The 15,337-nt window shown below is 44.6% G+C and overlaps 1 protein-coding gene across 1 annotated transcript; it reads left to right on the top strand.

Moving 5' to 3' along the window:
* The first annotated feature begins 4,364 nt into the window (after nucleotides 1-4,364).
* AMER2 (APC membrane recruitment protein 2) lies at nucleotides 4,365-14,726 on the top strand. The gene is made up of 2 exons (XM_034073249.1): nucleotides 4,365-5,275; nucleotides 5,450-14,726. The coding sequence occupies exons 1-2, from the start codon at nucleotides 4,459-4,461 to the stop codon at nucleotides 6,310-6,312; spliced, it is 1,680 nt and encodes a 559-aa protein (XP_033929140.1). The 5' UTR covers nucleotides 4,365-4,458; the 3' UTR covers nucleotides 6,313-14,726.
* Nucleotides 14,727-15,337: the final 611 nt, after the last annotated feature.

Here is a 15,337-nt window from a genome sequence, read left to right as displayed (position 1 = left end):
GAGAGCGTCTGCCTGGTGTAATCACTGGGGAAAAGAAGGGTGAGGCTAGCTTGTAATTATCGCTGCTGCTGTTTCATCTGATGGCTCCAGCTGCGGGGCTGCCCCGGTGGCTCCAGCACTCCATAGGAAGTGAGGCTGGGACAGGACAGTGGTGCCTGTGGGTTGCTGGAGAAGGCAACTTTGGCTGAAATGAACAGAACAGTGGCTTCCTGAGGACTGCAGCAGCACAGAGCAGTGGTAGAGCCAAGGCTGGGGGCTGGACCAGCAGTCTCTGACAGTAATCTTCAGCAAGTAGCCCAAGAAAAGCTGTAGAGTATGTCCAAGGAGCTAGGAGAGGATAGCCTTCACCTAGAAGTCCTTAATTTCTATTAAAAAGTGTATACTTAGAAATGTTTTTTACATAGGTATATAAGTATACCTATATATATATTTATATATATAGGTATATAGGTATTCTTATACATGGTTTTTTAATTACTTTTTCCAAATTATTTTATTATATAGTGTTTCTTGTCTGTTTTTATTTATTCATATTCATTCTAAAGGTGAAAAAATCCACCTTTGAAAACATTTCTTCCACAAACCCTTTTTGGTATCTGCTTCAGCTGGAATATACCTGCTAGCATGGCTGTGCTGTGCAGCTTGGCGTGGGATCTCTTCCCCTGTTCCAGATGCCCCTCAGGCTAAGCCAGGTCAGGAAGAGATGCAGCAGAAGCAGCTCTCCCACCACAGCTGCTCTGCTGCCTCTTGTCTGCAGGTCATCAAGAGCTCCCAGCTGACTGTGGAGTCTATCTGAGCTTTTAAATTAGAGCTCCTCATTAGTTTCCACTTTGCAAGGTGTCATCGGTCTTTCTTCCCCCTTGCCAGGAAGACAAACATTTTTCACTGTCAGAAGCAGACTTCACTTCCAGACATACACAGATGAAGGGAAGCCATAAAGAAATCCCTACCAGACCTCAGGGAGCTGAGTTTTAAGCCTCTGAGAAAACCAGTTAAGTAGTAGGTATTGCTTACATAGGCTTTATGAGAGCTTCCTCTAATGTAAACCCAGAAAGAACACAAAAGGACCATGTGGAAGAAAATATCTCCGGCTCCATTTCATCCAGCTCCTCCCCATCCTTTTCCAGAAACCACTCTTGCTCACCTGAGAAAGCTGTTCACACAGCCGATCCCAGATCCCTTGGCGTTTTTGCAAGAATGACATTTCCTTCTGGTGAAATCCCAGGTGAAAGCAAGGGGAACTAAAAGGGCAAGGAAACGCCACTGAACCCTTTGTGTGAAGTTCCCATCACACATGAGGATGTGGGCATAACAGATGTGGCAGAGAACATTTTTTTCCAACCTCTTTGACCATACAACACTTGGGTGTCCAAACATCCCTAGATGTAAGAGCTACTTTTCATTAATATAACCACCTTTCAGCATTACTCTTCTTCAGTTAGAAGTTGATGGTATTTTTGGTCTAAAGCTTTTGCTGTTGACCAAAGCATGCCATGAGCTCATAGATGTCTTCAGGTTAAAACAGAATTATGAAAAAGACAATAAAAAAATGGGAATATGTCAATTGTCACTTTCAAAGCTCAATGCTTTAACATTTCATTTCAGAATGACAGCTCATTTCCAGAAGTACTTCAAGGTTATCTAAATTATCTTTTTAAATGTGTAAAAAGGATTGAAACCAAATGTGTTGGGGAAAAAATCAAATTGTCACAACGTTTCTAAATAGTAATTTCAGGTTGACCTCAAGTCACTTTTCTCTATTAACACGTGGATTTTAAATTGAGTGATAAACAAGCTGAAAGTCCACCCTGTCCATCATGTCTGCAGATATTCACATAACAAAGAAAGAGGGCAAAGCCACTTGGCTGTTCCATACAGCTGTGAAGCATTGAGTCATCTGTCCTCTGCCTTTTGTATCTCTGCATCTCTTTCCTTTAGACTCAGTGCTTGTAAGAAGAACAAGTGAAATATAAATGATTGCTGGAATGTAGCAAAGCAGCAGTATGGAGGTGCAAAAATTGTTGAATTCAGCCATGTGTCCAACCCTTACTTTTTAGCATTTTTTTCCCAAGGTACAGGACCAGGTTTTGTTATTTCAAATTTCCAAAGGAAAAGGCTCTGTGTATTTGCATTTGCACAAGAGCATTTGGTATTTTCTCTTTTTTTATCACATTCCTTCATCTGCCTAAAGAGCACAAATATTACCAAGTGATGGGGGTGCTCATGGTATACCACAGCTGATGGAGGCATGGACAAGGTGAGCAACTTAGATCTACAGGTCTTGATTCTGCTCTGAGATCTGGTCCCTATGGCTTCTGAGTGCTGGGTATATTTATAAACTGTGCTCTGTAAAATCTAACTCATTAGTCCTCCAGCCAAAGTCTTGGCTTCTGTCTCAGCTGTCCTTTCCTGTGTCTCTTGCAGAAGGCAGGAGAGACCTGTATGTTGAATGATGTGCTCTTATTGCTCTTATTGAGAGCTTCTAATTCTGAATGCAAATGGCACTTTTTATACATGAACAGAAAAAAGGACTAAATTCACTGGATAAATTATTCACAACAGATAATTCAACCTGCTCTTGTGGGAGATTGCAATGAATGTCTGATGATGTTACCCCCCCCCCCCCAACTAATTCTTCCAAGTCAATGGCAAAACCTTTTACTGACTTCAAAGGGAGCAGAACCTAGCCCCAAGCCAGAGGGCCCACATAGGACTTATCTTTAGTGGTTCCCACTTGCATTTAGAGCTAAAACCCAGACAAGTATTTGTGTTTTGAGGAGCCTGGACTGATGCTGTGTAGCAAAGGCGGGCTGCCAGGGCACATGCATTATCACAGCTCCAGCAGAAAGCAGGTCTGCTCTGCAGCCGTGGCGCAGAGCACTGCCCCCGAGCTGAAATAACCCAGCCTCAAGAGACAGCCACAGTGAAGGTGGTGTTTAGCAAGCTTGGAGATTAGGGCAGGTTAATTTGGCCAGGTTTGTCTAGTTTCGAGAAAAGGAGACTTTGGAACAACCTCATTGCTCCCCACAGCTTCCAGAGGAGGGGAGGTCAAGAAGGAGGTGCTGAGCTCTTCTCCCTGGTATTCAGTGGCAGGATGTGTGGGAAAAGTTCAAAGCTGCACCAGGAGAGGTTTAGTGCCTGTGCTGCTGGCTCCCATCCCTGATTGCAGCACACTATGGGCATGGTTTGGGTACCATGACCATGCACTGTGGATGCAGGGTCTGGGGAAAGGCTGGTGTAGGGGCTGCTGCTGTGCTCCCCCTCCATGGCAGGGAAGGCATAAAATCATAAAATCATAGAATCAACCAGGTTGGAAAAGACCTTTAACATCATCAAGTCCAACCTTTACTCCAGCACTGCCAAGACGACCACTGAACTGTACCACTGAGGGCCTCATCTGCATGTGTTTTGAACACTTCCAGGGATGGTGATTCCACCACTTCCCTGGGCATCCTGTCCCACTGCCTGATCATCCTTTCTGTGAAGAAATTTTTCCTAATATACGATCTAAACCTCCCTTGGCACATCTTGAGGCCATTACCTCTTGTCTTACTTGTTACTTGGGAGAAGAGATGAACTGCCACTTCACTACAGCCTCCTTTTAGGTAGCTGTAGAGAGCCATAAGGTCCCCCCTGAGCCTTCTTTCCTTCAGACTAAACACCCGCTGGTCCCTCAGCCATTCCTCATCAGACTTGTGCTCCATACCCTTCACCAGCTTCATTGCCCTTCTCTGGACCTGCTCCAGCACCTCAGTATCTCTCTTTTAGTGAGGGACCAAGAACTGAACACAGATATGAGATGAAGCCTCACCAGTGCCAAGTACAGGGGGTGATCACTGCCCTGGTCCTGCAGCCACACTATTGCTGATACAAGTCAGGATGCTGTTGGCTTACTTGGCTACTTGGTGCCGTCCCGGTGAGGTTGGGATAGAGAGGAGCAAAGTGTGGGGAGGGCGAAGGTGTTATCCTTTGCCTCTGCCCCTGGGGGTGTGTACCTCTCGGGTTCGGTGTGGGTGCCCCTGCCATGTGGTGCATTGGCACCTGCACACCCTGTGACCCCCGTCCTGCACTGCCTCCCTCTTTCTCTGGGTGCTACTGGCGCTTCGCATCGCACCTGAGAGGGGAGGCAGCGGCGGGCCGGGCTGCAGCGGGGCGTCCCCGGCGCCGAGCGCAGGCCGTGCCCGCTTGGGGCGGGCGGAGCGGCGGCGGGGGCTCGGTTATGTAAGGCCTGCGGGAGGGCGGCGGCGGGCGCTGCGGCGGAGCAGGTTGGTCCGGGGTGGGCGCCGGCGGCCTGGCGCAGGCCCGCGGCGGAGGGAGAGCGGCTTATCCACATCCACATCCACCCCTCCTCCGGGTTGCCATGGAGACGGGCGGGCGGCGGCGGGGCTGTCAGTGAGGGATCGCACCGGGCACCGGGGCGGCGGCGCAGGGGAGGCCGCGGCGGCGGCGGCGGCAGACATGGACTCGCAGTGCGACTGTACCGAGCCTCCGGCCGCCGAGCAGCCGTCGGGGAGGATTAACAAAACCGCCTTCAAACTGTTCAAGAGGAGGAAGTCCGGGGGCACCATGCCGAGCATCTTCGGGGTGAGGAGCAAAGGCGGGGAGGGAAAGGGCGCCGGCAAAGCGGGCATGGTGCGGAGCCGGACGCACGACGGCTTGGCCGACGCCGTGCTGGAGAGCAGCAAGAAGGAGGAACCGGGCGGCGAGCCGCAGAGCCGGGAGCCGCAGAGCCGGCCGGGCGGCAGCCTCGCCGTGTCCGCCGGCAGCTCGGTGGCCAAGTCGCACAGCTTCTTCTCCCTGCTGCGGAAGAACGGCAGGCCGGAGAACGGCAAGGCGGAGAGCGCAGAGCAGCGGGCAGGCGGCAGACAAAAGAAGGGGCTGAAAGGCATCTTCAGCAGCATGCGATGGCACAGAAAGGACAAAAATGGCAAGGAGGAGAGGGGGGAAACCTCGGAGATTCAGACCGGCCTTATTATGCCGGGCTCTCTGACTGCCAGCCTGGAGTGCATCAAAGAGGAGACGCCAAAACCTTTGTCTGAAACTCCGGGCAGCACCGGAGACGCGGGGCTGGAAGCGCCGCGGGAGAAGCGCAGCGGGGAGGCACTCGGCGCAGCCCAGGAGGAGGCCGGGGCGGGCGGTGGGGAGCAGCGGGAAAGCAGCCCCCCGGCCCGGGAGGACCCGGCCGCTGCTGGAAGGCGACCCGAGGAGCTCTGCCACGAGCGACCGGACCCGGGCGCCGGAGAGGTTGGGACTGCGAAGGATGCGGCCATAACAGGTGACATTCCAATAACGACTATCCCCCCTGTTGCACCTCACTGTGATAGCGGTCAAGAGACGGCAGCCGCCCCTGACCCTTCCTCTGTTGATCCACCCTCAGAGCAATCGATTGATCGTATTTGTTTGATGTTTGCTGACGTGACTTCACTGAAAAGCTTTGACTCTCTTACAGGCTGCGGAGATATTATTGCGGACCATGAGGAGGATGTGGGCAGCGGAAGTGGCCGCTGCGAGAAGAGCACCCCCGGGGCTGGCAAGCTGGGTGCCTCCAAGAAGCACCCGACCATGGTGACCTACCAGGGAGGAGGGGAGGAGATGGCCAGTCCAGACCAGGTGGATGACACCTGCCTGCAGGAGTTCTGGGATATGCTGTCGCAGACAGAGGAGACCCCAACAGGAGGTGGAGGAGGGACAAAGAAACCTGAGGGGTTGAAGGAGAGCCGAGGTGCGGAGGGGGCCCAGAGCAGGGCAGTGGGGAAACGTGGTGGCCTCCACCAGATCCCTATTCACCTCAACCATAAAGAGGAGCAGAAGGGAAGGGAGAAGGAGCAGCACGAAGTTGTCCCAAACAGTGATGAGGGCTACTGGGATTCCACCACCCCTGGTCCTGAGGAAGACAGTTCCACAAGCATCCAGAAGGAGACTATCCCCAGGGACAGCTACAGTGGGGATGCTCTCTATGACCTCTATGCTGAGCCGGATGAGAACCCACCAGCAGCACCTACAGTGGAAGAGGTCACCTGTGCGCCACGCTCCAAGCCTGTGTCTCCAATAACAACCACACTGAAAACACCCTCAAGCACAGTGAAGGACTCTAAGATACCCATCAGCATTAAACATCTTTCATCACATTCTGCCAGCCATGGAGCAGATACCAGTAACAGCCATCACGTCGCACACCATCACCTGGCCAAAAGCGAGATGCACAGAACAAAAATCCCTGTCTCTAAAGTGCTGGTACGGCGGGTCAGTAACAGAGGCTTAGCAGGGACAACAGTGAAAGCTGCCACGTACCATGACAGTGCCAAAAAGTAGTTGAATAAGAGGTGGAAACAAAGATGGACAGCAAGGTGGGTGTTTGAAAGTCTGTGTAGGATACCACAGATAATGAATTAGTTTTGCATCACCTTGAAGAAAGGCACCTAAAAGGTTTACTTCACTGTATCCTACAGGCCTGCGCTTCTGAATCCCTTCTCCTGAGACTGTATGGCTGAATATAAAAAGTCGACTTCTTTTTGAGCACTTTTTTTTACATTTGTATCTTTTTTCTGCAGCACTAAACACTGGGGAGGTTCATTTTTACATGCCTTTTTGGAAGCAGGACTTGGGTTATGAGCCTAATCCTTCCTCATGCAAAGCAGTGCCATGAGTTCTTCAAGGGTACGGTTACAAAAGGAGCGACATGAGAGGTTCTCCAATACACTTTTAATCGTTTCTGGGGGAGGAGTGGAAGGTGGGTGCCTGGCTCCCAGAATTACGTTTGCTCTACAAGATGTTGGAAAAAATGCCAAGCAAAAACCAGCCACCCTAACAGGTATTTTACCTGCTGTAGGAAGGAGAGCACTGCTCAGCAGCAGACTTGATTGACTTGTGTGCAGTAGATAACTAAAGGAGTTAAGTGGACTTGTCTAACAGGAAACACATTTTTGTTCGTCTGTCTGTCTGGTTTTGATCTGGTCTAATGTAAATGGGTAACAGAGACACCTGACATAGGTTCAGATGTTTACATCGATACTTGTCCAATAACACATACAATCAGGTTCAGGGAAACATTTTACTAAATGCCAATATATACACACTGTTCACATTTATACCGTAACTTGCTCGCCGTGTGTAAATATATACATATTTTAGCAGATTTACTCAATGCTACAGATTTTTATATTGAAAAAGATCACCTGTCTGTATTATCTAGAGTTTAAGCAAGAGCTAGTTTTTATAGGTAGATAATTTTACAGTTCTAAAATGATAGAACTTTGTGTAAGTACCTTAAATTAGAGCAAAACTCGGTTTTGTATGGACTCATACATCCCCAGATAAGTAAATCTGAAGTGCTGATTTTATTCCAGTGGCACATTCCATGGGTCAGAGCTGAGGTTCTGCCAACACTGCCACTGCAAACCTCTATTTTCAGGGGTTTGGACAAAGTTGCTCTGGGCTTAAACCTTACAGAGAAGGAACCCAGGAGAGAAACATGTTTTTTAATTATTATTTTTTAAAATATATAAAATTAGTTTTTGACTATTTAAAGAAAGTTTGGGTTCTCATTGTTTTTTTATTTTGATTTTTAATATTGTCAGAATAATTTTACTTTAAGAGAGAAAAAGAAATATGGTAAGCTAGTGACACATAAAATGGTCTGATGAGCTCGGATCTTATGAGAAATGTATTAATGGCCAGGATGTTTTTGAATAGTGGCTACTGTACATGGGCATTGACAGCATGTCAAAGAAATTTATTAAGGTTTTAATGTGCCTGAGGACATATTTTTATGATACACTGAAAAAGCTCAAAAATCACTGAAGTCTAAAGGTAAATATTATGTATTTACAAAATATTTTGTTATAAGTATTTAATCATCAGACCACAGTTAATATAAAATATATGGTCCAGTGTATCTGAAAAATAATATACATTTTTAAAATATACATGTCTATATTATGCAGAGAATCCTAAATTCACATAATTGAAACTAATGGGTCTGATCTTACATAGCAGCTGGTTTTATTGTCTCTTAAATGGAAAGAAAAAAAAGGAAAATAAATATACAGAATATAAATTTGAAGGATATTAAGGTTAAAGATAAACCATAAAAAGCTAGGAAATACCATAATAAGAATTGTATATATGTATATGTGTGGTTCACTGGGGAAATGACCTTCTAGTCACTAGGGTAAAATTGGCATCTAGTTCTGAAATGATTGCAGGATTTAATACCGAGCTGCAGTGCCCCACTGAATTGGGTAAAAGTGTTTTCCTGATCAGTCCCTGTTTTCATGGTTTGAGTAAGAACCTTAATAGACTTCAAAGAAGGTTATTTTATATGTTTCCTTTCTAACGTGTATGTGTGTGGTTTTCTATATGCCTACTCACACAGGCGTGTTGTACATATGCATGTGTAGTCAGGATGCACCTCCTTCTGGGTTACGTGCAGTGGGTTGAAGGCACACACACACCTGCGCACACCACACTCATGAACACAGCCACTCATGCATGCTCTCGCACACAGGCGGAGTGCATGTGCTATGGGTCTGTCTCCAGACATGCTGGCAGTGATTTCCTTTGCCTGAGAAAGGGATATGCATTTGGCCTGACTCTGCTTGTGCATTTTAGAAAGTTAAAGCTGAAATACCCTCAAAAAGATGAAAGTACAGAACATGGAATATTATCCTGGTCCTCAGCTCTAAACGTAACATTCCATTTTCTGTGTTTGTTTTCATTTGACTGTAAGGGACACATCTTTCCTTGCATGACAACTCTGCAGAAAAATCACAATTCCCCATTTTGTTGTGTTGTGCAGAGAGATTTTACAGGGTACTGGAAGTTGAGAGGGAGGGAGGATGTGGTGAGCTTGGGGTGGTACCATAGAAACTGGAAGCACTGAGTACAGGTAGTAGGAGTGGTGCATCTTTAAAACCACTAGAAGATACCAGCTACCATCTCTACAGGACCTGTGTTTGGCAAATTATTCATCATGAGCATTTTGTTTGCATTGTGGCATGTCCGTATTGAGAAACCAAATAGAGTGACACTAGACTAGCTTCCTCTCACATAATGACTAACATGAATCATCATTAAAATGCTTTGGCTTCCCCCTCATTTTTCTCTCTCCTTTTGTTTTCTGCCCCATTTTCCCTCCGTCCTCTGCATGCTGGTGGGCAGCTTCCTCCTCAGTGTGGTGCAGAACGGAGTGGAGAGCCCTGAGCTGGCTGGGAGCACAGGATGGGAGGGCAGCTGTGATGCTTGGCCAAGCCAGGTGCTCCCCAGCCCCACTCCCAAGCTTTCTATGGCATACCCAGTGTAAATACACTTTGCAGATCTCTTGGCGGTTCATTCGGCTGCTTGCTATGTACATATTTTAAGGACAATCATATCCTTAAAAGGAAAATGGGAAAGTAGCTTGTAGTAGGGTGTCAGTGTTATGAATCATTGCGACATACTGACGTTGATTCAGGGTAATGGTTGTGTGAGAGTAAAAATACAATTTAATGCTCAAATTAACTTTGTATGTATAAAACACACTTTTGTCTTTAAGCCATCTATGTTTTTTATTTGAAAAGGAGATAGAAAATGTAATATTTACTAGGGCTTACAATTTTCATACAAATATATTTGTATAGCTCCACAAAATGCCTAAAACAATCATTTGGAGGAGGTTCAAAGGCTTCCTTTAGAGCTATATTTAATTCCTGAAAGATCCCTGCAAAATACTGTGAGATGCCTAAGAACAAACAGTTAATGGCTTGCTGGATTTAAAGGCTGAAACATAAAGAGGTGATAGTCCTGAGGCATTCTGTGGTTGTTTGCATTCCTATTTATGTTATCCTGTTCAAGCACATATTTTCCTTGGTTTTGGTAGGTATCAAGGTAGAAATGGTGTTCTGAGTCCCAAAGATAACATTCCCAATGCTGTTGTTGTTTTGATTCTCTTAAAGAATACTTTTCTTTGTTTTGTTTGTTATTTTGTGGTCTTGATGCTTTGTAATTATCAGCTTGTATGTCATTGATAAAGGATTTTATAGATCAGGACTTGGCATTTAGTTATGTGTACTCTTTGCACCTTCAGGTCACTACTGGTAAATTTTGTATGTTCTTAGGATTTTTTTCTATCTATTGCATAGTGGTTTATAGCTATCTGCAGTGATTTCAGTGGTATACATTCCTGTCCTATATATCAGCACAAAAGATTTCCTTTTGGTTGCATGAAGTGATGTTTTTGTGGACTTCTTTTGTCATGATAGGAATTAAGTTTCCTGTACTATACGTGTGGCCTGCAACAGACATAAAGGGTCTTATTTTCCCTGTGGTGCGTATGCATTTTGCTCTTGCCAGTAATAGGACTCAAACACACATAGTAGCTTTCAGAAGAAATTCCATGACTAGGATAAGAACACCCTATGTTCAGTCTTATTCCATCAATCACCAGCATTCCCTTCATCCACTGTGAATATCCTCACCACCATTCAGGGTAGTAGAGGACTGAATTTTAAAATTTACATGCATAGATGTACACTATGAAAATTAATTCACTGATTATTTTTTAATGACTCTAACTGAATTATTTATCTAAGCTAAGCGAATATTGCACCAAAGTCTTCAAAACGTCTGATACAGATGGCATTTTCAGTAAGATGCTATAAGTGCAGATGAACCAAATTAACAGGCTTTGCTTAGCAAAGCAAAACCTTGTTGTTTCTCAAATTTGTAGTACTGAGCCTGCAGATCAAAGGGAACCATTGATTCTGCTACATGACCATACTGAGTTGTTTTTTTTCCCCTGCTCTAATGGACTACTTTCAGAAAAGGCTTTTCAGCAAGATAATGGAATGAAAGAGACAGTTCACAGTAACAATAGCCACTTGCAAGGCAGATGGTTATCTAACAGCCACAATGGGGGATTCTAAGCAAGGTGGCCTGAAAATGTATTTTCATAGTTATTGATATGAAAGGCTGAGGCTTCTGTCTTGGAAAAACAAATTGACTCTGACTTAGATATGCTGCAGAGATGAGTCTTGGCAGAGTTTACACATGACAGCTTCTGCTGGGTTGGGTTTTTTTTGTTTTGTGTTTTCCCTTTTTTGTTGTTTTTTTGCCTTTGCTTTGTTGACGTTTTCATCACAATGATATAACCCCACGTGTCTGAGCAGAATTGCACAACAACTGACACTTCTGAGATCCAATGCTGAGAACACACTATCAGTTGTCTTCAGCAGCCTGGGACTGGTTCCCACTGACCATCCCTCTGTTCCATTGAGGGGCTGGATTTCCTTGTCATGAGTCCCGGTGCTATTCACTGTGAGTGGTAGGCATCTGCATCTGCCTTGCTGTTTGTTTTCAGGGGACAGTTTATTTTTAATTTGGCTCACAGGAATTTTTTAGCTCATCATGAGCTCACATCTTGTCTTCCTTTTGAGCATATTGGCTAGGAACGGTCAGCACTGATTTGGTGTTTCCTAGGTCCATTTCACATAGAGAGAAATGGAAAAACTTGTCATATGCAAAGGATTAAGAGCTATAAACACTCAAGCCACGTCCTGGGGGCCTTTATTCCTGCAAAAGCAGGTTGTTAAAGTTCTTCTTGCCTTAGAGGGCTTCTCCATCCAGAACAGTGAGTACTGTTGCTTGGGACCCCCCTTTATTTTTTCCTCTATGTCTCTCATTCCCTCTCAGCCATACTGCAGTTGCTTGGGAAACTGAGATTCTTGATCTAGCATTCCAGCACTAAAATAAAGGAGCTGCTGCCAGTGAGTTCTTCAGAAAGTCTTTGCTCCTGCTTCTTGGTCTTGAAAACATTAATTCACCTTCAAAACAAGCAGCAAAGATATTTAAAATGGAGATCTCTGCTCTGTCATCTCATACATGCAGGTGAGGATGTTGAGTGATATTCTGCATGGAGTGGATTTTATCTCTCCACTTTTCTGTCATGGACAGTTTAGCAAATCTAGCGGGAAGGATGTCAGTGTTTTAGGAAAGCTCAGATGCTGTTTGTTACGGAGACTGGGCCCAGATTATCTCCAAGAACTGCTTTTCTTTTTCCTTTCTGTACGTATTTATATAACTAGAACCAAAGTTGGTTATGTACTTCACAGGGCAAGCAGTTTAAACTGCCAGGCTGAAAGGCTTCTTGTAGCAATGGCTAAAAGAAGATTGCTTTGCCTACTTTAAGATCACATCCAAGCAATGCTCTATGGCTGCAAAGCTAGAAAACCGGCATTTGCCAACATGACAATCTCTTTCCAAGGTCCTGTTCTGCTGTGGCAAGGCTTCCACTGACTCCAGTAAGAACTGGCAAGGGTCCTTAATCTCCTCATCTTAAGGAAATAGGAAGTATTTCTTAAGTCTTCCCTTTTTTTTAAAAGATGAACATTATTCAGGTGATTGTGCAGTCTTTTATATTACTGTAGTAGCGTTTTCACTGAGTGCAAAAACATGTCTTTCCATTGTTTTTCTAACAAGCAGCCACTCATGTACATAACTCCAGTACTCAGCATGCTGAAATTAAAGCTAACACAATCACTGCCTTCCTTAACTTAAATTGTGATGGCAAAACCAGGATCAGATTCTTTCCAGAGCGCTAACTCCCCTGTTTATTATGTTGTTGTTTGTGTCCTTTGATATGGTAACTAATGATGCCTCCCTTTAATTTATTACACAGCCACATTTTAAATCTGGTTTTAGGGAGAACAGTATGTAGGAACTGAATCGTAAAATTTTTAATAGAATTTCATTATTTTGGGTGATATTCCATCAAAACAGTTGCTATTTCAGTATCAGGTTGTTTCCATGGGCTTTTTCTGCAGATGAATTGGAAGCTTTGAACATAATGTGCTCATAAAAGAAAATTTGCTGCATCTGCTGTGAATTAAGCCTGACCTTAAAATGTAAAAGCTACACATCTGGTGATGTTTCTTGACTGATGGCAGCAAAGGGGAAGGTCTGACCTGACTCACCTGCACCCCATGGACTGGTGGAGCAAGGCAGTGTCAACAGGAGAATCTGGTGTTTGGCAGGTGGTACACCAGCAGGGAAAGCTAGGGTGCTGGTGCTGTGCTGGGGTGGGAGGGTTGATAGGCTGGCTGGAAGATAGGATGAAAGCAAGGGCTGGACCGCTGGTCCTGTTGAGAAAGAGAGTTAAACATATGCCTATAAAATCTGTCTCCTTTTTTTCTTGTATTGATGCTCATATTGCTGTGTTACACTAAGTTAGGAGCCGGACTTTGGGAATCTGGGTGTGCTGAAGCCAGTGCTTCTGCTGCATACTACAGTGTGACTGCTCTCATCAACACCTGAGCAGTGCCCAGTGCCTTAATTTCTGAAGGCAGATGTAGCACAGAGGCTTCCACGAATCCTGTAGTCCAGCACTAAACCATGGTCTCTCAGTGCTCTTCCATCCTCATTTTGCCAGAGGGATGTGAAGACGCAAGCCCTTGGCAGCGTGGTGGGCACCGGCTGCACCCTTGCAGCCCAAAGACAAGTGGAGATGGAGTGTAAGGTGCACCATGCAGTAGCACCACCAAGTCCTAGGCTGAGTGCAATTAAATTTCTGCAGCATGTGGCTTGATAAAAGCAATATTCTCCTGCTTTTCAGAAGAGGAAGCATGACTAAAGCCGTTGCCTTTGTGTAAAATTGAAGTAAAACCTCTGCCATGGGACAGATTGCAACAGCTGGGTAATATTTCAGTCCACAGGTGTTCCCTTGGAAATCAGGGGATCTATTAGTGATGTTGATTGTTATTAAGATTATGTGAAGATCCCATCATTTGACCCAATCTGAATTTTCATTGCTGTGTTTGTCAGCCAAAACTGTCTCAGAAAAGATCTAGTGTTGAGGCTTGTGGCCCTGTGAAACTGGGGAGGAGGAATGGATGTGGTTGGTGGAAAATACAGATTCAGTAAGTCCAGGAAATGCAGCATGGCTTCAGTCTTTTATTGCAGCCCAGTTCTGCTTAAATATCATGGTGTGCTTGAGGAAAACATAGCAGGGATTGCTCCGCACTGCATCCGACAAAACAATGCTCTTGGGGTTTTGTGTGCGCTGGAAGGGGCAGATGTGTCCTGTTAGAAGTCACTTAACCTGTTTCTATGAGAGGTGTTACAGATAACAGATCACTGTTAATTACAATTTTCCCCTCATATTTTTTGTGTCAGCAACCTCCAGTAAGGTAGCATATGACCTATTCAAGATAACGGGCAAGTAAAGCCAGGGCTCCCTGCTCTTCTTACCTGAACAATTTGTTAATAATGACCTGGTAAGTCTGTGTGCACCAACTTTCTTCTAGTGGAAGCCCACAGCACTCCAGGGGGTGTTTCTGTAACAGACCATTTGTTAGACACACTCTGCTCCTTTCCACCTCTACAAACTTTGATGAGTATGTCTCCTTGAGTCACTGTATCCTTCACGTTACTTACAGCCTAACTGATAGCAATAGATGTCTTTCTTCCCTGGCAGTTCACAAGGATATACTAATCAGTGTTTATTATATTTTTAATTCTGTAAATATTTATTTTGGTACTCTGTGTATTTATTGGCACTGATTCTGGTGTTTGCTTATGTGTCATTGTAAATGTTGATGGTTTCAATAGTCTTGCTTCTAATGAATGTAAGGAACTCAGACTAACTGCACTTTTCTTCCATTCAGAAATCTTACAGTGAAAAATATTCCCACTGTCATATTATGTGTTATAATGAATAAGGTTAATAAAATCAGTTGTCACTTTTCATTGATGAACGTGAAGGTTACTTTTTGGTGTTCAAGATAGAGATAGAGCCAATCTAGTCAGTGCACTGGAAAATACTAGGTTTTTGAAAGCAAGACGTTAAGGAATTATCTCTCCAAAATAGTATAAAAAAAAGAATACTTGGTTATGTGTGCACTTTCATTTTTATGTATAAATGCCTTCAGCAGTCTGCCTAATAGCATCAAAGAATAACCAGGCTAAATTCGTTACTTTTAGGAGGGCTTTTATAAATGAGAGAGTTTTGGTCTTCTAGCTTCTGTGTTACTACTTGTCCATGGAAGGTACTCAACCAGCCAGAATAAGAACTGGAGTAAAATCTGCTCAGAAGTGTTTAAGGAACAGCAAAGCAGAAGGTCTGAAAAGCTCATTATGAAAGTAAGGAGCAGAACATGGTGACACATTATAAAGTATTCCTATGTTCAGAAAAGCGTAACTCCTCTTTCCAATAGCTGGAATGAGTCTGAAGAAAAGTTTTTCCAGTGATTTAATGCAAAAGCAATTTTACATTCAGGACTTCTCAGTCTATGTTCCATATTGCATGTTCATGTCTTTTATTCTATGTATCTGGAAACAGAAGAGTTGTGGTTTAAATTATTCCCTG

Source organism: Melopsittacus undulatus, chromosome 2 (genome assembly GCF_012275295.1).
Source record: "Melopsittacus undulatus isolate bMelUnd1 chromosome 2, bMelUnd1.mat.Z, whole genome shotgun sequence".
In the NCBI taxonomy this organism is placed as follows: Eukaryota; Metazoa; Chordata; class Aves; order Psittaciformes; family Psittaculidae; genus Melopsittacus; species Melopsittacus undulatus.
This window is presented reverse-complemented; position numbering and strand designations above follow the sequence as displayed.